Here is a 25785-nt window from a genome sequence, read left to right on the forward strand (position 1 = left end):
ATTTCAGAACTCGGGTTTAATTATCTAGTCTAGTGATTTAAAAAAAAAAAAGTAATTGAAAACGAACAAAACCCCCCACCCTAGTCACTACAGAAGAGTACGTTTATTGGAGAGACTTATGTTCTGTGTTTGCTGATTGTTTGGAGCAATGTCTTTGAGGGGTTTTGGGTGGGTGGGTGTTTTTGCTTTTGTGGTTTGGGTTTTTTTGGATTGGGTGTATATGTTTTGGGGTTTTTTGGTTGGTTGGTTTTCTTTTGCTTTTGATTGTAAATGTGTTATATTTTATTCAAAGCTCCTGGAGGAAAGGGAGCATCCCCTGACAAACTGGTTTTTTGCTCACAAGTAAAACATTGAAGCTATTTCTGTTGTTACTTGTTTTCCCACAATTTGGAAAGCATCTTTCATTTGTATAACGTTCTGCTCTGTTCTGATGGCAGTTTATCTTGACCAAACTTTCTGAAGCTTATGAAGGTATTTTCTTCTGACTTGATGAAAAGTGGGATTGGACCCTTTGAATGCTGATGAGTTCAGCAATTGCATATGGCAGTGCCTGTGCATTTTCTGTACTCTCTGGTTTCCTTTCAAGTGCACATGAAGAAAAGAATGGCACCTGTATAGCAGGAAAATGCATTACTTCAGCCTATTTCCACTTATGTGCTTTCTGGTAAGATTTTTGTACAGTCTTTAAGACAACCAGCCAAAAACAAACATACGAAAACTGGCAAGTCACCAACCATGTGGCTGCGGGCATCACTGAATATGCAGCAGCTCTGCTGCATTTGAAGAAAGCTAAGCATTGATGCAGATGCTGGGATAAATGCCGAGGAAACTGAAAAGTGAGGAAGTGACTTCCTCCCATTAGCCTCATGCTTAGAATTGACCAGTATTTTTATTTAAACATGTGCATGTGGACTAAAAGGAAACCAGAACACGATGGGGTCTCTAGATTTCATTGTAACTGTGTCTTAAAAGACTCAAGAGTTTGCCATCACAGTTAAAACTTCCCTGTGGATTTCTGTCTTCTGGAGTCTGTGGGAGAGAATAATTTGCCTCATGCCAAAAATAATAATAAAAAAAAAACAAAACCAAAAACAAAACAACCAAAACACAGCATGCCTCTTTCTGAAACATTGTGTGAAACCCTGGAAAAATATTGTTTATCTCTCATTGTGTTTAGGAGACTTCTTTCTGAAGACTATCTAGAAAAGTATTTCTGTCCATTGGTCTTGGCAAAGCAAGACTTTACAGATAGACTGGCTTTGCTCAGGTTCGTGTTTTTGCTGGTGATAATATGTCTAATGACCAGCACATAACTTGCAAGTGTTACTGTTCAGTTGTTTTGCATTCCTTGCAAGAATGCTGCAGAGATTTCAGTATAGGTCAAAGACAAAACAAGGTATTACTGAAAGTTATATAATGTATCTTCTGTAGTAGTTGACTTTTGTAAATTTTTTTTCCTAGCCAATTTGCAATAAATTTATCCATACTTCATTTTTCAGTAGTTTTGTTCTTTACCTCCTAGTATTGCTAGTTTCCATATTGGCAATTAAAAAATACCCCAAAAACAATCCACCCACAAGAAACTCTTGTGGAGCTGCTGCCATAGTAACTATACAGTAGATTTATACTGAAAGAGTATATGCATTCAAGGTTTGTCATCCGTGCTGCTATGGAAATTAGAGGAGTTTGATGCTGGGGGAATTGCTCATTCCTTTCAAATAAGTCCTATTCACTGGATACTTCAGAAGTCTGATGTCATGCTTTTTTTTTTTTGATTGGAAAAGATTCACTCAGGAAGATGCAATTTGCGCTAAAACTAGAAGGGTCTTACAAAAACACAGTGATGATGCACTGCTGCTTTAAAAAAAATTAGTTATTTAAATAGTTTCTGCTAAAAAAAATCTCCTAACTATCAAAAAAATCAGTTAGTCTTACATGGATGTATTCTAACCAGTTTAGACATATAATTTATTGAAAAAAAAAATTTTGAGGCTTTTTTCTTAACTCATTAACTTATCTATAAGAAATATATTTATGGGAGGTGCTGCTTTTTCAAATCTGCGATTTGTATTTGAGCACTCCAATTTCACATATTTTTTTTTTAAGCAGTCCAACTGCAGTGCTTTGTTAGCTAGGACATGACAGCTTGGAAAGTAAGTAGTTCCTTTTTCTCTGATGTTTCTCAGCCTTACATTGGCCAAAGGTGTACTAGACTATATAAGAAAAATACCTGCATTCCGAGCCCGTACTTAGCTTCTTTGTTGAGCCACCTGAATACCTAAGTCTTCCATCTGAAAGTTTATTATTTTTTTTTCTCCAAAAATTGATTTGAATTTTGGGTGGATATTATGGTGTGGGTTTTTTTTAATATTTCCTGGTTATCTTAAAAAGGCGTACTATTCTTGGTCAGTAATTAACATACTGTAATTTAAAGTTCTTCTGATTTGTCAGCATAAGGTTTCCTTCTTGTAAGTTCCGAGTCATTAAATGGTTAATAGTTCACCAGATGATTTACAGGTTCTGTTTTAATTTAAATATTTAAAAAAAAAAAAGTTGAGGATACTCGAGTAGAAAAGTAACCATTATTGTTCAATGTATAACAGGGCGCTTTGAAGAAGAATTTATCAAAATGCGTATGGAAAGGCTGCAGGCTTGGATGACGAGGATGTGTCGTCATCCTGTTGTTTCAGAAAGTGAAGTTTTCCAGCAATTTCTCAATTTCCGAGATGAGAAGGTAGGAGATAAATTGCTCCCCTCCTCCATCCCTGTTTGAACTAAGAGCTCAGCTTTGTAGCCTTCTCATTTGTCTGCCCCCCCTCATGGGCAGTAGTGATGAGCTGAAAACTGCTGGGTTTACTAATTTAGCTGACTGATCAAAATGAGGCATAAAGTTGCTTGTGCAAAATGCTATATGCTGTTCCAACACAACGAGTAGCTTCTGTTGCCATCTTCTAAGGACAGTTAGGGTCCTCCAGCGGAATAGGAATGTATATAACTCTTCTGGCTCTCCTCTGTCTCTGTTGGACTTACTAATCACTGTGGTCCTCTGATTGGTACTGCTTTGCTAACAGAAGCTACTTTGTAGCAGATCTAAGATACGTCTCGTCCTGTACTATATTTTAAAAAAATCCCCCCTCCCTCCAAACCACAGTTTTCATTGGAATGGATTGTAATAGCATTATGCTGCAGTCTGACCTGATATAACCAGTCCTTTATGCCCGTGCACCCCCCCTAGCATTTTCTTATGCTTTTTTAAAAGGTTTTAGTATCTTCACCTTCAGTAAGTAATGGTTTCTTCATGAACTGAGCTCAAGCTCTGTTTACTAATTTGGGTATCTACTGATGAGGAAATAAAAGAGGAAAACTCTGCTGCTGTCTCCTCAAAACAGTCATACTTCTAAATACACAGAGATTTTGCTGAAAAAGTAAATGAACTTTGGAGGTTTTTAGGACCAGACTGGATAAAGCCCTGAGTAACTAGGTCACAGCTGACTCTTTTTGAGTGGAAGGTTGGTCTACAAACCACCTGAGGTCACTTCCAACCAGAATTATTCTGAGGCTTAATAACTTAAAAAGTAGTACTCCTAGTGAAGTCCTATTTGGATGGCCAACGGAGAATTGTATAATTGTGCTAGCTGGTCAGCAGTTCTTGCTGTCTGACTTATGGACTGATACAAACAGAACAGATGTTGCAATACATGTGGAATTTTTAACGTCTTTATCTGTTCTTACTAAGAACTTAGTATGGCAGTTGCATAAGAGTCTCATGATCTTCTTGAGTAGCTTCTGATACCAGCACTGTCACATGTGCAGAGACAGCTGAATATAATTGCTTTTACACTGTATTTCAGTAATATACAAGAAGGGTCTGTTGACCCCAGAATCTAGAAAACGAAGTGCACAAGGAGAGGAGAAGACTTCAAGAAACCTTGGCCCCACTGAAACTTTCCTTTCTAGGTTTTTGATTTATGGGTGGTCTATTGGTTAACTGTTCTCCTAAGCATTTCATTCACTGCTTAAGTACATGCCCTTAAACATGCATGAACAGTGGTGGTCAAACTTTGCCTTTTTTTCTCCACCTCCCACCACCTCAAGGAGTGGAAAACTGGAAAGCGGAAGGCAGAAAAAGATGAAACTGTAGGAGTCCTAATCTTTTCTACAATGGAACCAGAAGCTCCTGACTTGGACATGGTAGAAATGTAAGGTGGTTTCTTTTTGCATGGATATTTTGCATCTGGATATACAACAGATACTGAGTTAGTATAAAACTAGAATTGTAAACATGCACATATATTCATGGATTTGAAGAGGTATTCATCAAGGCAGAGGATGTCTCTTTGACTTCAGTGGTTGAATGCTGATCCTAAATTGATTTATGCAAAACTAGTTGAATACTGATCCTAAACCAATTTATTCAAAACTACTTGACAAGGTGTAGAGTACTGGCAGATCCTATGGAGTTAGGTTTTTATATGGAAGCCACAGCAATGTATTGCTTGTGTATTTTGATCTTTAATCTTTCAACTATGAACAGTTCCGAAGTGTGCTGGACTTACCGAGTAGCTTGGGATAACTGTAGATGGAGGTACTGGGTCTGGCTGAGCCTCACAGCAGCCCTCATGGTGCTGTGCTTGTATTGGTGTCTGGAGGGGTGGTGATGGATGCCAGTGTTTTGGCTGCTGCTGAGCAGTACTCATATAGCATCAGGGCTGTCTCTCCAACCTCCCACCCCCCTCACTGCTGGGCTGGGCATGCACAGGATCTTGGAGGGGGACATAACCGGGACAGTGGACCCAAAGTGATCAATGGGATATTCTATACAATATGATGTCTGCTTAGATATAAAGGCGAGGAGAAAGGGTGGGGAGCATTCATTATTTACAGCGTTTGTCTTCTGGAGCCACCGCTACATGTGCTGAAGCCCTGCTTCCTGGGAAGTGGCTGAACATTGCCTGCTGAGAGGAAGTAAAGAGTAACATCTCTTGTCTTCCTTTGGTTCCATGTGTGCGACTTGGTATTGCTTCATTAAATTGCCTTTATATTGACCCACAAGGCTTTTTTTTTTACCATCTTTTCTCCCCCCCACCCCCCACCATTCTGCTGAGGAGGGGAATAATAGAGCAGCTTGGTGGGCACTGGCATCCAGCCAGGGTCAATGCACCACCATGGACCATCAGGGAAAACAGTATTTCTGTAAAATACTTGTATATGTTGCACACACAGTGTGATTCTAATATCTGAAATACATGGAAAGCTATTTAAAATGAAAAATTACTTAAATTATTAGATTTTCACTTTTAAATGGGTTACTACATTTTTGCGGTGTCATAGAGTGAAAGACTGGATTTACTCTGCAGCCTTTACTTCAGTCCTTTACACTTAATCATTTTTACTAAAAGATATGTAGTATACATGACATGCTTTTCTAGCTGTTGTAGAACATGGAAACTTGCATAATGTTTTGTGTCTGAAGCTGTGAATAAACTGGATAGAAGTGATCATAGTAGCAAAGCAGTAGTGTACCTACACCTGGAAATAGCCCAGCACAGGCCTTATCCAAGTGATGCAGGGCATATTAATATAGGTAAAGTTCTGTACTAGTAAAACAGATGGATATTTACAGGTCACTTTCACTGTGAACATGAGGATTTCAGACTTGACTACTTATGTGATACATTTTATATAAATCCCAGTGTATAAAAGCTGAAGGAGTGAATCAAAGGGAGGATTTTCTACATAGGATGCAGGAGGGAGGGAGTCTGTATTGTATACAGGACCCTGGCAGGGAATGACCTGCATATGATCTGCTAAACCGTTTGTCCCCAAATGGGGTGAGGGTGGGTAAGCAGCCTGCCGGGAACAGTCACCAGAGGGTATGGGCTCCTGGGCTGGGGCTGGCAGCCTGGGGTGGTGCTGGGGACCTATCTCCAAGCACTGCAGGGGTGGCTGTAACACCTGTGATACCCACACCATGTTCCAGTGCCTGGGAACATCTCAGGGTGCTGTTAAATGTGTCTTATGAACAGAGTCTTGAAAGGCATTATACCTGTAAGTGGACAAACCAGCTTGTTCTTGGGGTTTTTCAGTGAAAAGATGCTCCTTACTGAAACAGTTTTGCTAGTACTTTGGCAGTCCTGTGTCATCCCGGTTTTGATCAGAGAGTGGTAACCCAGGGCTGGTTCATGAACTTTTTCTGTGATCGGGATACCAGAAAGTATGAAGTACAGAAAATTAAAGGATGGTTTGCTACTGGGAAAATGGGAATGAAACAAGGGCATTCTGGATATCTGGAAAGTTACTTACTGTGCAAGTAACTCTTCAGATAAGATTTCCAGTTGAAGGAGTAGGTGTGGGTAGGGAGGTGGGAGCTCTAGGTGGTTGAGCCACAGCTGGAGCTGCTGCCCCTGGCTCGGGGGAGTTACTTTAGGGTTGCCTTGCTGTGGGAGCTGTCTCATACAGGCTTTGGCTGAGAGCATTTCTAAGATCTGATGCAGTTTGAATAATTCTCATTGAACTCTACTAAAGAAAACTAGGCATTTATTTCCTAATTTTCAAAGAGCATTGCTGTGTATGCAGTGCTATGTTAATGGTAAGCTTTGATAGCTGCATGAAAACATGCTTAAAGAGGGGTAAAAAGGCACATACTAATTCAGAATTCTCTTTTGAGCATCACTTTTTTTCCCCTCTGTAAAACAACTGAACACAATGGTATTGTCAGCATAATATGAGGTTATGCATATATATTTCCATAGAACGGCTATATTAATTTCTATTCACCTATTTTAGAATTTTATTATATAAATAATAAATTATATATTTTAATAATATATAAAGTTATATTAATATAAAAATATAAATTATCTGGAACAATTATTTTCTTTATTTTTGTTCATTCTTGTATGAATTCTGCTATGTCCATTACTCTTGACATCTAATTTCCTGACAGTGTGGGGTCCTGCTCTTTGTGTTAAGTGCTCTAGGGATGCATTTTCCTTTAAATCACATGTTCATATTTTGCTATTCTGTTGTTGTTTGATCTCAATAGGGAGGATATTTAGCTAGTAGCCTTTTTTTTTTTTTTTTTTTTAAGGTAACTAACTATAGTAAGAATGATAATCCAGTACTATGTGTTTAATGGGGGATGGGCGTGGGGGAATAGAGTGAAAAATGTCTGTATCTAAAGAGGGAAATTCTGACCTCAGTGAAATGGCAGAGATTTCAAGGAATTAATTTATTTCTCTGATAGTTGTTTGTTTGTTTGTTTTTAAGACATGGTTGACACTACTAAACATTTCAGTATTGCATTTAAGGTTAGTGTAATGCATCTGTTAAACTGCTTTTTGGTTTTGCTTTTTCCAAATGCCACAGAGAACAGAAATGTGATGCAGTGGGTAGGTTCACCAAAGCAATGGATGATGGAGTTAAAGAGCTGCTGACAGTGGGACAAGAGCACTGGAAGAGGTGTACAGGGCGTAAGTGTCCCTTCTGAACTCAGCAGTCATTTCTGTGTTGGTTTTCTCTGTGTTGGGTTTTTTTTTGTCATAGTTTTTGTTTATAATTCAAGGCACATTTTAAAACTAAAGGAAATCCTATATTATAATGAGAATTGTGTGGTGTTCTGGCTGCTCTCAGTGTCTGAGAGTAAATTGTGCAAGTTTTTTGGTTGGGTTTTTTTCTTTCTGTTAACAGAAATATCTGGTCCCTGCCCATAGGTTTAAAAATACTAAAAGTTAAATAATTCCTGTAATCTAGCTAAAGCCCTTGTTGGACCTATTCTGTATTTGTCATTTATCTACATTTCAGTAACATGGGCAAAATAGACCTGTCTATTTAAAATCATAGATTATTGCATTTTATTAATCCCTTATTTAGGATTCTTGCATGCCAGGAGGAGTGATTTAAAGATAAAATGAGCTAAAAAAAAAAAAGAAAAAACAACTTTATTTTAAATTAATCTTTAGCCCAATTCTTTTTCTCCTATCTTGTCTCTTCCTTCCCACAGATATTTAGGGTTGCAGAACTTCACACCAAGTCCCTATGACTCTGCCTGGGCTCTAATTTCCTAGTCCACAGCAGTGTTCAGTGTTTGTGGCCACCACAAGGCAGCTATTGAAAGGAAGCAGGTACTACAGCTGAGGATCATAATAAGAAACACTTCAGGGCAGGCTGTAGTGTCTTGGGTCGCCAGACCTAGCACATAAATCTCCTCCACTTTTTTTTCTTCTTCTTCTTTTTTTTAAGTCCCACCAAAAAACATTGTCCCCAGACTTAGGAGTAAGTACGTCTCCTGAGTTATGTCTTTGCAGCTTTCTAATCTGACACTGCAGTTGAGTATCTGGGGCTGACCAGAGGTCACTGGAAATGTAGAAGCTCAGTCTTTTCTGGTAGTGATTATATCAGACCTTACTATGTGTAGGATGTGAACTTTAAATTATTTATGTTTCCCCACTTTGAAAAAGAGGGTTTCTTTCTACTGTGTTAGGTTTACAGTTGAATTCAATGGTCTTAAAAGTCCAGCCTAAATGAGCCTATGATTTTGTCACAGACACTCCTGCTTCTCAAAAATAGTTATAATACAGGACACAGCTGTAATGTTGAACAGATTTTACTTCACTAGGAAATGATACTGGGGGGGAAGCAGAGGGCAGGGGAAAGAATAAGGTCCCTCCGATGAGACTGGAAAAATAGCATTGCTTCACAGTTACAGAAGCAATGGTCAAAACCACCATAGCTAAGGGCTGGCTGGGATTTGTGCTTACGGTAGAAATCCAGTATTTTGTTTACTACTAAAATCTCCTTAAATTACGACACTAGTGCTTTAGGTATAGAATTACTTTTCTTGTACTTAATAGTTAATAATTAGTTAGCATAGTAAGTCAGATGTGATTGTGTTGAAAACTTTAACTTTTAACTTTCCAGACATTCATTCTGAATGGAAAAGGGAAACTGGAAATGAAGGATGTGCAAAACTGAAGAATTTCAGTAGCCTCTTAGGTTTCAATTTCCTTGTCAGCTCTAGTCCCAGCTCCTAGTCAGAAGTATTTTTGGCATTTCCTGAGCAATGGTTACATGCATTCAATTCTATGATATTTAAAATGACTGACAGTGGAAACTACTTAAATGCAAGTGAGAAGAAACCAAACGTTCTTCACTGAAGTTTCCACTGGGGATTCAGTAGCAGGTTAATGGCCGATAGCAGAATTTCAGTACTCTGAATGGTACCTGTTGTATATAGATATGTATAAAGAAATATTGGTTGTCATAAATAATTTAACTTCTGGTCAAGAACTTGATCAAACATAGTCAATAAAATTATGCAGTTCGAGGGATTTGGATTTTGGTTATTGTGGTGTTTTTACCCTGCGAAGGGGTTGCTCTGTGAAAATCAGATTGTGTGGGATGCTAGAGCAACTAAAAAACTTTACCTGGACACTGTACCCTCTGAATACAATTTTTTCAACAACAAAAAGCACATATACTTGTGGGTTTTTTTCTGCTAGCATAGGTAGCTTATATAAAACCTGCTTTTTCTTTTTAGGCCTCTGGGGTGGTGGTATTCAAAGTGTTACTACTAAATGCACTCATAAATCACAGCTTATTGACTTAATTGTGAGGAAGGAGTTTATGCGTTCATTTCATTAAACAGGTTATGAAAAAATTTATTATTCAAATACTTGCATCAGATTTTGTCCCTAGATAATTTTGGGGTTTAGTGCCTTTAAATATAGAATCCATTATTTGAGGGGTGTTCAGGTCAATATAATAATATCACTTTAAAATATATCGAGAATAGATCTCATTAATAACCGCAGCTCTTCTCCCCCACCCCCAGAGGATAAAGTCTGCTTGTGAGGGGGAGAAAAAAATCTTGCTGTATGCATAGGAGGGCTGAGCTAGGAGTTCAGTGAGAGTTTTGTTGTTGTTTTTTTTAATAGTAGTCACACACCGTTTCCCCAGCTGTTTGCGGTTTTCAAGAATACACATTGCATTTGTGTTATCCAGTTGGAATGTCTGTAGCAGGGTGGGGGGTAAGAATATGACTGTAAATGCTTCACTAGAGGAAATGTAAAACCTATTTGGTTTTGACATCTTCTGTCAAGTTTTGGAAATGCTGCAGATTTAGTCTCACTTAACTCTTGTGGGTTTTTGCTTCTGTTTCCCTCTTTTCCCCCATCCTTTTCCCACTTCCAGCACTACCTAAGGAATACCAGAAGATAGGAAAAGCATTGCAGAGCCTGGCACTGGTCTTCAGCACTAGTGGATACCAAGGTACTTCTAAAGCTTCATCTGTACTTTACTTAACAGAAGATACTTTAATTACATCGTGCTACATTTTTTTGCCAAAGATCTTAATGCTTTCCTCTTTGAACTTTGGATGTCAAACATGATTCTGGAAAAATATTAAAAACTTGTTTCCCTGTGTATATTATGGGGGGTTTATATTCTAGTCTGCAATCTCGTTTTCTCTCATTGTCTAAACATGGTGGGTTGTTGTTGTTAGTGGAGTTTAGCTTGATTTCATTAATACATAATCTGGACACTGACCTGGCTGACAAAACATGCTGTAGCATTTTTTGTTTGGTTGGTTTTGGGTTTTTTTTTTTTGGTGATATCAAAGGAAAGGGGAGAAAATGCAGCCTTGACAATATCTTTCAGGGAACTATTGCGTGACTTCATGAAAGAACTACTCCACATAAGGATGGAAAACTTAACTATAAGATTTCGGTATACTATTATGTGGGCTGGAGGGTTCGCTACTGTAGCCTTTTCTTGTCCTTTACCTTTCCTTCTCCTTCAGGAGCCCTAAAATAGAGCCTGTCATGTTAGGTGTGAAAGTGTGGGAGGGAAGAGGGAAAAGGAGGGCATCAGTTGCTCAGTTCTCCTAAAATGTGGTCTTCAGGCCAAACTTAAAATCCTGCTTTGATATATTAAGTTCTGCTGATGTCTTCCAGATAACTGGAAAATACAACCTCATAACCCAGAAGGAGCTTACTGAGTCCATTTTCTCTGAGATTCTCTTGTCAAATTTCTTTTTTTCTTAATAGCAAAATTGCTCTGTTCTAAGACCTTAAATGTTAGAGCATAGTCTTCCTGAAACCTTTCAATCTTTGGACTTCTATTTGACCAGTGCTTATTCTGACTACTCATCTGTCCCTTGCTTTGTAGTCTTAAAGCTTTTTGCCCCATAAACCATGTATTAAAATGCAAATGCTTCTGAAACACAGTTTCTCTGCTTCTGGAAACACTGGAAATAGGCATCGTCCCTGTAGTTTGGTTTCATCTTTGTCCTGTATTTCACAGGATGACTGCTTCTTAGAATTGGAGCATAGCATATTGCCTAAGACATTACTTTTGGATGTGAGAATCAAGCTAGGGATATGCATAGTTAGGTGCTCTTAGCATAGGTTAGAAAACTGTAAATTGCAGTCAGCTACAATCTCTAGCAAGAATTCTTGAGAAAGGACTAAAATTTGCTTGAACACACATTCTTTTGCCAGGGTAAAGGGAAAACAATATGGCTTAAAGCTAGGATGCAAAATTGCAGATTGACCTTACGAGGGAAAGCTGCAATGTGATTTTGAGCATCTTTGACTGGTATGAAAAAGTAGATCCCATGATGCTTGGGAGCAAGGCAAGGTTGGTTGGTTGGTTGCTCAGTTGTACCCTAGTATCTTGCTGAGGAAAATGCCCTTCTCACTGGTGTCTTTGTCCTGATTCTGTATGTTGTACTCTTTTTAATAACTGGTACACCAGTGTATTTTTTCAGAATTAATAATATATGGGATGCTTTGCTTTTTCATTTGGGTTCCCAGGAAGAGAGAATTAAGTGCAGTGCACGTGTTACTTTAAATGTCTTCATCACTGCTGCCCTTGCTGTCCTGCCTGCTGTTCGTGTACATTTTCATTTGATGGTTGCCACAGGTATGGGTCTGTGGTTTAAGCAGACTCTGTGCAAGAGCTTTAAGCACCTGGATTTAAACCCATAGGATGCGGCTTTCCTGATCTCAGTGTTTAAAAGAAGGCGTGTTTCTTCAAATGAAGTACTAGCTAGGCTGGGTATGGGGTATGATTTTTCTGGACTGATGATATAAAGGAATGCCTCCTTCAGCATGCTTAAAGGCACTCAGTTCAGTTTCTGTTGGGAGATGAATCTTTTCATCATCCTTTTTTTTCTTTTTTTTCTTCCTTTTTTTTTTAATGTTCAAGTTGTGGAAATTTTAAGCATATCAGGCCACTGAAGTTTGCAACAACTGATTTGATGACATGAACATTTCCAGCTACTGGTAGCTGACTTCTGGCACACTGAATACATTGTTAGTTGATTCATTTGCAGAGTTAGGATGGGATGGATGTACCTGCTGTCCTTACCTCTTTCATCAGTGCTGCCTGCTTGCTCTATGAAGCCTTATGTGTAGTGAATATTTCCTGCCTTTTCTGATTTCCAGCCGAAAATGTTTAAGATAGCACCAGGCAAGACACACTCATTGATCTGACTCACTCAAGCTCTCCTTCTTATGCCGCAGAATGAGCCTTATCAATTAGTTTCCAGCCACAGTGCATATTAGGAATCTGTCCCCAGTATTTTCAGAGGCAAGGGTACCTTTTAAAACTTAAGGACACATTGAGAGGTTCTCATTTACCTTGGCCATAGGCTTATTTACAGTCTGATTTGTTTTAAGAACGTGTACTTGGAAAGTATGATCCTGGTCCCAAAAAGCATATTGACAATTGCAGAGTATGCCCAGAAGTGTCTTGCAGCCTGACATTACGTTGCCTACCTTATTGCATCATGCAATGCTCTTAGGTGAACACAGCCTTAAATAGCATGGCTTCTTTTTTGTGGTGCCAAATCTGGGCAAGTCATTGTCCTATATTAAGAAAATGTGAATGGCTGGGGTATGCCATTCAACTGGTAAGATCTCCTAATCCTACATCACCCCTCAGAAATTTTGTTATGCAGTTACATGGAAGTTGCACTACCTGCCCGCTAGCAACAGGCACGTCTTCCCTTCCAAGCTGCTTCTGTGCTGAACCGCTACCAGTCCAAGTTGTACCTGTCAAGAAGAATGTTGCTACAAGTAATTCCCTAGTACATCAAAATTCATCTTTTTCCTACTCCTGGATTCTGTTAAAATGTGCTTTGAGAGAAAAGAAAACAAAAACACTTCTTGGCCAAAAAAAAAAAATTCTGCTGCCTCACTCAAGTTCCGTTAATATGCATGGTGTAGTCCATCAGAAGTGACGATCACTGGCATTTACCAACCAGTTGAACTGCTAAGAGATGCTCTGCTAAACACCTCCAAAAGACTCCTTGTAGTTTTACATCTTCCTTCATCTCTCTATGTCAGCATGCAAGCCTTTGAATCAATGAAAATACCATTTTCTCCTTGTAGTCAGGTTAAAAATATCTGTAGAGTATTACTGGCCAGTTTGACTGGTCTTTTTACCCCTTCAGTGATTGCTTTTAAGCCCTCTGTTTCTCATGGGGATGTATGTACTGCACACGGCCCTAATTTTGTTTAAAATGTCAGCAGCATGTGGGGCTTTCTGTTTTTCCATTGATTAAAGAGCACCTGGCATACTGGTATATCTTTGCACTGGGACCCAGCTCAGCTTTCACAGCTGGAGTTAAGAAGCTTTGCATTGGTTCAGAAGCTGAGAATGCTAGAAACAGCCCTGTCCAAGTCACAAAACTCCAACCAAACCCTGGGCTGACAACAGTGATTGGGAGCAATCTGCTGCTGGAATTAAAGCATGTGGGTTGTATGTGGTACCTCTGACAAGGTGGTCTGGTGTAGGGAGTGACTGACTGACTGAGCAGGGCATGTCGCTGCTGATAATGTACGTTAGAACTTGGAGGCTGTGGCAGGTGAGAAATGAAATCTGACTTTTTAAGGCTGCTGTAGCACTACCTGAAAAAGAGATTGTAGAAGAAAAGAATGCGGCATGAGGAGCTGGAGATACTCCTCTACCACTTGTGTGCCTGTCTATTGTTGGGATCCAATCTCTGGAACAACTTTTAAATATGCTACCAACATCAATACCACTGAAGCATTGGGACAGGCTACCCAGGGATGTAGTGGAATCACCATTCCTGGAGGCGTTTAAAAAAAAATGGTGCTTTGGGACATGGTTTTAGTGGTGGACTTGGCAGTGCTGGGTTAACAGTTGGACTTGATGATCTGAAAGCTCTTTTCCAACCTGAATGATTCTGTAACTCTATCCTGTAGTACTTTTGGAAGAGTGTGAGTGCCTCTACTTACAGTAGAAACTCTACCAGCTGGCTGTATGCCCTGCTGCCCCCAAATTAAATGGGATCAGTTTTGGGAGGATTTGTCTAGATTCTTTGAAGCTGCAATCCATGAAGGTCTCATGAGCGAGTTCTGTACAGAAGGAGAGGATTTTCTTTTTCTACTCAAATATACGTACTCTTTCTTTTTGCTTAGATAGGAACAGTGATTGTGTCTTCCGGCATTATGAAAAAAAAGCAACATCTAGACCAACCTGGCTTCTGACTAATTAGAGCCATACCATATTTTATCCCAAAATCTAGGAGTCAGTTGCCTAAGCAGTGGTTACTTCAAGGTTATTTCTGAGCAGACGTGGGGAATTCTGAAATAATGAAATTACTTGTCTACCTAAGATAATGAAATTGATCTCCCTGAAATTTTTTTTTATAGTTTTACAACAATGTGAAGATACCTTCTGAATTATGTATCTCTTAGGTCTCACAATGGGATTTCATAGAACTGTAGAATCATTTAGATTGGAAAAGACCTCTGAGATCACAAAGTCCAACTTTATGCCAAGTCCACCACTAAACCATGTTGCATGTTAGTTTTATTTTTATTTTACCTGGACAGGCTCAAATAGGAGAAAAATAACTTTCTTTAGTAGTGTCTGTGTTGCTAGACTTACTAGTTCTTAGGATCAGTAGCTTTCCCACAAAGCTTTTGGCTTTATGAAACCAGTCTAATGGAAAGTAAGAAACAATTGCTAGAATTGAAGCAACATGCAGTTAACATTGTTTCCTTCAGGACATGCTAAAATGAAGGAATCCCATCTAATAAATCTCAAACATAGATTAGTCCATATGTTGTAGTACAAGAAGATACTTAATGTTCAAATTAATCATTACTTAAATCAGTTTGATAATTTTCAATTAAGTCACTGATTAATATCTTCAGAATAAAACAAAAATGTCCATAAAATACTAACTGCTGCCTAATATCAAGACATGTCTGAAAGGATGAGAAAAATACTTCTTTCTTAAACTAAAATTCGATACCTGCAAATTATACCTTCCCCTTTCTCTACCTCAATTTGCTTTCCGTACTGTTGACTACGTGCTGTGGACAAGCTAACAAGGATGGAAAAAACCTGTGGTGTTTTGGGAAGGTGAAGTGGCATGAAAAAAAACAAGAATGTAAGGCTTGTATCCATCTTTGTCCCACATAGCCATGTCTTGCTAGTAAATACAGTGTTATGAGCGCTTGTGGTGTTGTCTAGCTTAGGATTTGTGGTGATGTCTGTATTTTTAAGTGTAGTTTGTGGGGCCATTTGATCTATTTCATATGATGATGAAAGTTAGAAACTCACTCTCAAAAGCAGAGATTCTTACAGATCTTGAAAACATTATCCGAGAGTTCCCTAAAGGGTTAGAAAGCTTGTTGGCAAGAAAAAGTTACTTGGGTCACCTCCTGCTTTTTCTGACCTATTGGAGAGCTTAGGACTAGCATCACTTCTCTATAGGGCATCATGGAGAATTTACTGCTTATCAGGTATGGAAATAATATACTAAAAAATCAGAAAAACAGGTGTCTCTTTGGCTTTGTTAGTTAATTTTCTAGTGTCACCCTTCTCATGCTCCCTTCACTCCCATTCTGGTAGGCTTCCTGTTGCCCAGTGTGTGGGAATACCTGTGTAGTTAAACTACATATGAAATGTGGAAGTGAATAGTGCTAATACTATGGTAGAGCAGTGTTTATGTGGTCCCTTTCGCATTTGTTTTCCTCAAGATCTTCAGAGTTTCCATTCTTTCATATTTTTTCTAACTTTTATTATTACTGGTTATAAAATGATGCCTAGTCGTTTATTATAATAAAAGAAGCTATTTTAGAAATTTGCTTTTAATTCAGGCAAGTTTCTTACTGTAATTTAAACACTGATGTTTACTTTTAGGAGAATCTGATCTCAATGGAGCAATAACAGAAGCAGGAAAAACCTATGAAGAAATTGCCAGTCTTGTAGCAGATCAGGTAGGAGTATTATGAATGCATTGGCCTAATATGTATGAACATACCACCTATTTGGATCACTTCTGACTTTTTTTTTTCTTTTCTATTAAAACATAACTGCTAATGCTTCAGATGAGTTAAATGAAATTAATATTAATACTTTTAAATGCGCTTTCATCTGCTTTTCTACTATGTGTCAGCTTAGGGGGGATGTGATGGGAGGTATTTCTCTTGGATCAGAAAGCTCACATTATGGTTTATAAAATAATAAAATTATTACTTCCTCTTGAAATGTGTGTGTTTTCTGATGTTAGTGAGCTGCCTTCACTAAAGATACAAAAGGCAAATCCTCTTGATCTCAAGCCTGAGTGTGGAAGTTCTTAAAACTTTCCAAGTCAGCAACTTGGAAAAAAGCTTTCCAGGTCAGCAACTAAGGAGATGCACCTGTGCATGTACATACCTCTATATGTAATGAGATTGTACTGGTAACTCCTTCAGTGAAAATCTGAGGCAAAACCCCTCGCTTCATAAGTTTAGTGTTGAGTAAAACAAAGAACAGAGGCATCCAATCACTGGTGCTCGGTGCCTTACTTCTAAGAGCTTATATTTTAGTAAGGACCTTTTTAAATTTGAAAAACTTACAATAAGCAATTAAGATTTTAGTTTGGTTTTTTTCTATTTGTTCCTTCCCTTTTTTTCACTCACCCTTTTTTGGCATAGTTTCTTTTCTGTGGTGTTAATATGCCACAGATACTTTTACTAATGCTTATACTTTGTTTATTAGCCGAAGAAAGATCTTCACTTTCTGATGGAAACAAATCATGAATATAAGGGATTTCTTGGTTGCTTCCCTGACATCATAGGAGCTCACAAGGTATGTGGGGGCTTTTTCTTTTAAGGACTGAGCAGTAGGAAAATTACAGCAACAAAAGCGGTGATGTTGTACACTGCATTTGTGCAGTAGCCTGTCCCCTGCTTCCAGAAACACTGAAAGTTTCTGGAAACAGGTGTTGGCTTTTAAAATAAAAAATACTTGGAAGGGAGGGAAGCTAGAAGCTATCCAAGATTTGAGAGCAGCTTTGTGATTTTCTTAGGTTAATTTCATGTCCCCATGTGATGAACAGCAGTAGCATAAATTTGTAGCATTTCAGTCTTTACATAGTTGATACTAAACCATACCAGTATTGTAGGAAAACTTGTGTATACTTACATGGCTAGCTTACTGATAAATAATCATGTGCTGCCTAGAAGTTTCTTTAATATTAAAAAATAGACAATAGGCTTAACTTTTTTTCTGGGGAAAACCAGTCAAACAAAAAAACACTAGCAACAAAAACCAACGCCTTTGTTCTCTGTAATATGAAAGATATCAAATAATAAAACAATGAACTTAGCCATTGTGTCTAGTTTTGGATATTCTGGTGTTGGTTTTGTGGTTTTTTTGGGTCCTAGTGTAACGTTCACATGCCTGCTGTAACATATTTCAGGAAACTAAACAATTTTGAAGTATTAAACAAGTACACAAGTAAATTTTTTTTTACCACTTGAAGTGTTAAATGTATAAAACAAGAACATACTTCTGAGAGCAACAAAGATAAAAGCATATCAGGTTTGTGTATTCTTTCTTTAGGACACTTAGAGTCCCTCATCCCACAGAATCCTTGGGGGAAAATGCCATAAAAGGAGGAGAAATGTTTTTTTAAACTTGAAACATAAGTCTACTGCAAGTGATGTGTAAATAGATTCTCTTGAACATTGTTTGGCACAAATATGTTGTCAGGGCGGAGGCATTTCTTTTTATACTTGGTTGTGACACAAGGATTTTCCTGAACTACAAGTCATTGCAACATGTAACTTTCAGTTTCTTGGGAAATAGTTTGTTGTCTTCTCTTGTGTGATATGCAGGTAAGGTTCTACAGATATTAAATAGTTTGAGGCTTTTGGATGTCTGTGTTGGTCAGCTGTGATTTGACTCTTGGTCCTTTTTCCTTTCTGTATATATGCTTGTGTATTATTGCCTCTGCCAAAGTCAAATTCCTAGTAACTATGTTCATGCCTGTGTTTGAAGTAGCTTTTTGTAAGCTGTTAGGACTCTTGAAAGCAATAGAGTGAAATGACAAACTTGAAAACATGGGAAGGTAGAATCAGGCACGGGGCGTGTGTGTGTATATATGTGTTTATAGTGCTCGAGATCAAAATGTGGCCAGTAGCATTCTAGGCTACTATAAAGACCTTTAGGTTGACTACTCTTTTAATCTACTTTTTATCTTTCTGCATTTGGTTTCTACAGGGAGCGATAGAAAGAGTGAAGGAAAGTGATAAATTAGTTGCAACCAGTAAAATAACACCACAAGATAAACAGAACATGGTGAAACGTGTGAGCACCATGGCTTATGCACTACAAGGTAAACCAAATGTTGGGCTAAATGGCAATGTTATAGACCTTTTAAGGACATATCTTAAGTGACAAGCTAGGTTTGTGTTTCGGTTTCAGTTTGCTGGATTTTTTGGTTTTTGTTTGGGTGGGGGGGTGGGGTGTTTGTGACCTGCATATTTTTTCCTAAAATTGCAGTTATTTTGCCCATTGTTTTCCTTCAAATCTCATGTCGCTATTCCAAAAGATACAGGTTTTGGAAACGCAATTTAAAAACAAAACCAAACAAACAAAAAATCAAACAAAGCAAAACAAAAACACCACCCCAGACTGATTCTTTCATTATGAAGTGATATTGCAAAGAAAAAGCATGGACCTTGGTGCAGGAAGCAGTTAATCATGTGCAGAAGTGTTTTTCTGACTCATGGTTCAGTCAGACATGATCCAGTTGAGATTCATGTTCTTGTGGATAAGATTTTTATTTCCTGAATGTTCTTTGAATGAACTTTGTAGGTTAGACATGTTGTGCATACAAGACATAGCACACTGCACTTGAAAAACTGGGGAACTGAGGAGTCAGGGCTTAGTCCTGTAGGATATCAAGCCCTTAAGTGCATCCTTTTACTGACTTCAGTGGGACTACTCTTCACTGACGGAGTTGCATCTATTTTAGCTAACTTAAAGCCAAGAGTATTTTACAGGACAAAGTCAAAGCAGCACACAAAATTGATTTTAAAAGCAAACAAGAAAACTCCCCACCCCCTTTCTGGTCACAGTGGTGCAAGAGGACTGTGCTGTAAAAGTGGTAAACATGGAATAGACCTCTAGGATGACTTTTACAATCTTAGAATATTTCTTCTCCATCTATTGTTATTTCAAAATATATTTTAACTTTTCAGCCGTAAGCTGTGATCTGACAAGAGATGCAGAAAGTGGTGAAAGGTCTCAGGGATTCAGTAACGCTGTTTCTCAGGTTCTTACTGAAACAGCCTCAGTCAAGAATGGGTCAAACACTACTGGCTGTGTCTTTTTTTTTTTTTTTTTTTTAATTTTAAATATTTACAGCTGTGGCTTCCAACTTGATACCTATACCCTTGGAAATGTGAATATCCTAGCCAAATTCTGTTGGAAACAATTCAGGAAAGAGCAGTTACCTCGGCAGGAGAAAATCCTGCTTGTTGTATTCTTTATCAAATCTTTGTATACTCCAATATTGTAAGAAGAACCTGGCTTTATCTAGGAAGTGTTTTTATTTTAGCCATGAGTAATGGACACCCTAACAATCTGATGAACAGTTCCATCACAATTCGAGTGCTGCAGGCAAAACAGGTTGTGGAAGCACGAGAACAGTAACTATGCTGGTAGGGCTGGACACCAAGTTTTGTTGCACAGTAACTAACCTGAACTGAGTGAAACTGTTCCTAATTACAAATGCATTCCTTTAAATAATTTACCTCCTGGGTCTAATTGCAGCTGAGATGAATCACTTCCACAGTAACCGGATTTATGACTACAACAGTGTCATTCGTCTGTATCTGGAGCAGCAAGCACAGTTTTATGAAACGGTAAGGTGTAGTATTTCAGTGCCATTTTCCTGTCACATGCTGTGCTGCTACTTTCATAAGAAATACTTGCAGTACTTAAGCCTCTCCCAGAAAGAAGATTTTTGAAGAATTGTACATGTAAAAAAAAACCCAACAAAACAAACAAAAAACAAAAAAAAACCAAACCAAAGAATGAGTGAAAATAATACTTTCCTATAGACACTATCCTATGTACATTACTATGCCATATAGACCTGAAGAAAACAGTGTTGAGAAACATTGTTGACAGCTTGATTATTTTTTTTTTTTAATGCCAGTACTTGTACAAAGAATTTTCAGTGATATGCAGTAAGAAATACCTGCTGCACTGAATACAGCAAAAACCATGTGAATGAAATTTCCCTCCCATAGATGGGAAGACAAAGGGAAGGGTCTGTGATTTAAAGCCGGATGTATACAAGTGTGAGACCAGGGGGACTAGAGTGGTTTAGGTGACTTATCAGATACAATAACTCTGAACACTTGATCTACAGCCTTAGTTCTCATTTAACATTTTTCTTATGCATGTATTTCTTGTGGTTTTTTAAAAAATTAAACCCAAGAACAAATTTTCTAATGTCATATGCTGGTAAAACATGTGAGTTTGTACTGGAACCTGACTTCTGTCACATAAAGGAGTAATACAAGCAACTGGTTGTCCTTCACAGCAGTAGAAGGTCTCAGTGGGGTTGCAGACCTATCTCTAGGATGAGAACTCAGGTTCCCCATTAGGTCACCTGGCTGTGACACATCTGATGGGGTTAGGCATAGGTTTCCCCTTACCTTCTTTCAGTCTTTTTTTCCAGTCTATCCCAATTCTTCTGGTTGCAGCCTCACCAGTCTCCTTGTACCAGTCCACTCTTCCCAGTACAGGAACCAGATCCATGTTCACCTGTGGGATTACTGGCTACTGTGATAGCTGTGGGGAGAGAGCACAGGAGCTCTGTTCTGATGCATGGCCTTGTTTCAGTAGGGAAATAAATTTCACCAAAAAAATCTGGCTTTGTTCCTCTATCACTCCTACATAGTGCAGTGTAGATAACCTAATAGGCAGGATGACAGCCCTGCCTACAGGACTTTCTTCAACACAACCTGAGCAGTGAAAGCACAAAATGGAAAAGGCAGAAAGTGTATATATAGGAGAAGAAAAGTCTTTATAATGGAATGCTTTGAGAATCCTACGTACGCAAAATCTGCAGTAAAAACGGCAGTTTTTCAGAAAATGAGGGAACAATTAATTTAAGTTCTAAACCTGCAGTCATATATCTGTGTAGTATAAGATGACTACATATTTAATGTGTTCTGTTTCTTTGTTTCAGATTGCACAGAAGCTGAGGCAGGCACTCAGCCGCTTTCCTGTGATGTAAATAATGAGTAGTCAACAATAAAGAACAACTCCGAAGTGCTTTTCCAATTTGGCGGCAATGCTAATGAAAACTTGTTAGCCTTTGCCAGCCAAGAACCACCAAAAAAACCCTAACAACAAGAATCAGTTGTAGAAAAAAATAATTATTTAAAAATTTACTTTATCAACTTAAATCATAAGATAAGGTTCCCTTATACTGAATGCTTTCCCATTTTTATCGTTTAAATAAAAACAGCTAGATAATGCTGTCAGTTACAGGGGTCTAAATTATCAAACTGGTAGTTGCCATGGACTTCATGCAGGTTTGTGTCCACCACATGTTCATCCAAAAACTCTTCATCAACATCAGTTATGAATTTGTACCTTTTTTTAAAGTGGTAAAGCAGATAAGCTTGAGAAAAATGTCTTTAATACTCATTATGTTCAATTTCAGCTCTAGTGATTCAGTAGCCAGGAGGAATTATATTCATGTATGTTTCTGGTACATGTTCATGATAATCTCCAGAATGAAATGAACACTTTGTTCCAAGTTTTGCTTCCCATATGCAGCCATGGCATACTGTTTCCATTATGACGTCTGGTAAATATAATTCATTCTTCCCTTTTTTCTTCTAACTAGATCTTGTACTTGTGGCACAACATCTCAGAGCTTATGTCAGGCTCGCTCTTTCTCGCTCTGCACTGTGTTAAGAAGACAAAGTACAAACAAGGAACAAGCCATTTGGGAAGGTGTGAAAAGCAGTTTTCCATACCAGCACTTTGACACCTGCCGATCGATGTTATGCTATAGGGCACTGGTGTTCCTCAGTGCTGTACAGGCCCAGGTTCCCTTTTACCCCTCTGACAGTTTAAAGTGTTTCAGCAGAGGGGACACTGCCACATCCAACCCAAACTAGTAGAAGTTCCCAAATTCCAACTAACCTCAGGTCTTCATGTAGTAGTATGGTATGCTGTTGGCTTGGGTTAACTTTTTGTTACCTTCTAATGCAAACTAAAAGGTGACAAAAGTACTGAATAACATCGTTAATTACCACACAAACTCTGTGCTTTGATCATAATCTCTTATCAAGTGGCCCAGTGTCCTCTTTCATACTACTGAAATACCATTTGAGGCCAAGGCTTTTCAAAACAAAAAAGCCACCATCAACCCTTCTCACAATGGGCACCAACTACAGTAGTTCATATCATGCCATAAGCAAGCAGGAAAGCCAAAATGCAGTTTTTACTAGTGTGCCTAGAAAATAAACATCTTGGCAAAAAAAAAAAAAAAAATTAAAAGGCATTTTACCAATAAGCCATTCTAAGTGACGGGTACAGTCTGCTGGTTGACTAGTTGCCTTATTCTGTTTTGCATTGGTGTTACTTTTGTGTGCTAGAAGGAAAATCTGGGTCTGCCTGAATAACCTGAAACCAAACCAAACCAGACTAAGCCGAAGTCTAGATGCTTTTCAGTGTCATGGGTTTTGTTCACGTTTTATAAACCTTGTCTTTTTCTCCTCCCAATTTTAGTTGTTCGCTTCCAAAATTCCATAGCGCAGTGTTGTTTGATACAGCCATTTAAATATGTACAAATTGTAAAGAATGTGTATAAATGTTTTACACCAAATGTAAGATCTGCTTGCATGTAGAAGCAGCTTATATAATAAATTGTTACAATGTGTACAGTAAGTTCTGAAATCACTTTTTCAAGCCAGCATTTTTTTTAGCATTTGTATATTCACTTTTTGGTAATGAAATCTCTTTGTAACAGACTCTTAATTTGGGAGGGGAAAGGGGGGGGTCTTTTTAGCAATCTTTAAATAGCTCCATATGCACTGAAGTTGAAGGTTCTTTATCTTGAATAGATTGTTCTGGAGTCTAAGTGTAAGCTGTGCATTCCCAGTGCAGGAAAGCTATGATAGTAGCAACTATGTGAGAGATGCAACATTTTGGCAAAAAAAGAAAAACTGTTTAAAGACTTCTAGTAAAATGAAGTTAAACTGATAATAAATATTTATGTATATCTATCAGACTATCTTATTTTTTTCTCTGAAATCGTCACGTTACTTTTTAACAGGGTGATGCAGTATGAGGCAAATCCTCCTTGTAGCTTTTCATCAGCTTACATACACTGGCCAGCTGAGGAATGAGAAAGCATCCACCTGTCTTCCATAAAGCAGGCATCACAACTGAACGGTATAATAGTGCTAGTGACTGCAAACCACCAAAGGCTCTGCATATATTGTAAGCTTTCATTATTCAGGTCAGTCCAGCTTGTCGTTGATGGAACCCTCCTGACTGCAAATAAGTAGTAGAGCACAGTGCTACTGTGTATTCCTGGCTTTGTCGGCATCATGTTGACCCAGAATAGAAATTTGATTGTCTTTAATACCAGTTTTTAAAATTAGACATGAGTAGTGGCATAGTTAGGTTGGTGAGTTGGGAGCAACAGAAAATCTTCACATTGAAAATGCAGTCGTAGAACAAGAATAACAAGTTAAAGTAAGACTTGAGCAATGCCCTCCTGAATTCTGTTTGTCATAGCTGAACAATTAATCTCTGGAGCATAATAAAAGTCTTAATGCTCTTTCCTGGCTTATGCTTTTCTTCGAGGGTGAGCCAAACACTGGCATTATCCCAGTGACTGTTGGGTTTAACCTTAGATTTATAATTGCTTATTCCATTACTGCTAAAATACTAAATTAATTTTTTACACAATAAAAATGTAGCTATACAAAGGGGAATGCTACTTGTATTTCTTGCCTGCAGTTAATTCTGCATGGGATTAGAGTGCAGTAGCAGAATGTGTTGAAATATATGGTATGTTTTTGGAAGGGTACTGTTTACTGCAATTAGAAAGAGTATTCTTAAATGCTATAATTAGGCCTAACTTTGCACGAGTACTGAAATTTTTACATTTCTGAGCAATTTGTTTTCTATGACAAAGTAGTTGAGAAAGTATTACTATAACATACACTTTATTCTGTAGATTCTGATTAAATAACATACATCAATTTTACTGCTACCAAAATTAGCCTTGTTCGGTGCAGCAGAATAATTCAGGCTAACAGCCTTGTAAAGAAAGAGATGCATCTCTTGTGCTGTGGTTTCCTTTGACATACACCAGACACTTTTCCAATCTGAATTGGCCAGAAGTACTCTGCAGCCTCGTGGCATGCAGCCGTCTGCAGCAAGCAAAGCACTCGTGAGGTAGGCATCATGCTACAGCTGCTTCTGCCTTTCTTAGTGTTTCACACTGAGACGTGTGAACATGCACCAGGGGAAGGTGAGTTGAGTGTGGGTCTGAAGTCTGTTGTTTTTTCTACTCTACATACTTTCCAAATTGTTCTATCACTCTTCTGATAAAATTAACACCAATAACTGATATAACAAACAAGTATGGAACAGGAGAGGTAACCACTTGGGCAGTAAAAAAAAAAAATAAAATTCTTTTTCTGTCTAAAGAGCCCCTAACAAAAATAACATCATAGAATTAAAACATAGGGCTGACCTGTAGTGTGGTGATACCAGTTTTACCTATACTATTTTAAAGGACATCTGAGTCACAAATACACATTTTCTTGGAATCTTGGGAGATTCTTCAACATGCCAGCATAGCGCTTCCCATTAAACCAGCATGTTAGCACTTGAAAAGCTTTCCTTTACCTACAGCACCTTTTCTTTAAGTTGTGTGCATATAAAAAGCTACCTCTAAGCTTGGGTTTTCTTTAACTAGAACAGTTAACCAACATATCTAATAGTTTTCCCATACTAGAAGTCTTTTCTGATGTTAAAGTATATCACCTTTCTTCCCTAGCTGCATAAAGCTTATTTGTTCTCATGCTTATGCCAGTCCTGATCACACATGCCAGAACAAGCATTGTAGTTCTTGCCTTTCCAACAGAGTTACGCTGCCAGCTCATGGTATTATGCTATGCTAGTTTATGGTATTAATGCCCATATTGCCCTGCTGTGTTGCTGCCCAGCTGTGTAACTTCCATTCAGTGGTCAAATACTTTATGTAGAGTTCTGTGCATCTATCATGAATGAAATATAATTCCCAACCACACTTTTAATTTATAATGTTCAGTTCTGTCTGTATTTGCAACCCAGACCTAGTTTGGGGTCATGCAGGGTTTGGTTTTTTTTTTTGCTTTTAATAAACTCATATTACATTGCAATTATTTAATAGACTTCTAGGATAAGTTTTCAACTTGTCTTATGCCTAGCTAATAGTCACCATAT

The 25785-nt window shown here is 38.2% G+C and overlaps 1 protein-coding gene across 2 annotated transcripts in view; it reads left to right on the forward strand.

Moving 5' to 3' along the window:
* Positions 1-23570, forward strand: part of SNX9 (sorting nexin 9) — a 63541-nt gene extending 39971 nt beyond the window's left edge. For both annotated transcript variants that reach the window (XM_056342822.1, XM_056342821.1), the window contains exons 10-18: positions 2604-2734; positions 4096-4199; positions 7369-7472; positions 10192-10269; positions 16183-16259; positions 17023-17112; positions 18529-18643; positions 20086-20177; positions 21515-23570. In XM_056342822.1, coding sequence (XP_056198797.1) covers positions 2604-2734; positions 4096-4199; positions 7369-7472; positions 10192-10269; positions 16183-16259; positions 17023-17112; positions 18529-18643; positions 20086-20177; positions 21515-21562 — 839 coding nt within the window. In that variant the 3' untranslated portion in view covers positions 21563-23570. The remainder of the gene's footprint in view (positions 1-2603; positions 2735-4095; positions 4200-7368; positions 7473-10191; positions 10270-16182; positions 16260-17022; positions 17113-18528; positions 18644-20085; positions 20178-21514) is intronic.
* Positions 23571-25785: the final 2215 nt, after the last annotated feature.

The sequence above is a fragment of the Falco biarmicus genome, chromosome 6, assembly GCF_023638135.1.
Source record: "Falco biarmicus isolate bFalBia1 chromosome 6, bFalBia1.pri, whole genome shotgun sequence".
Taxonomy (NCBI): domain Eukaryota; kingdom Metazoa; phylum Chordata; class Aves; order Falconiformes; family Falconidae; genus Falco; species Falco biarmicus.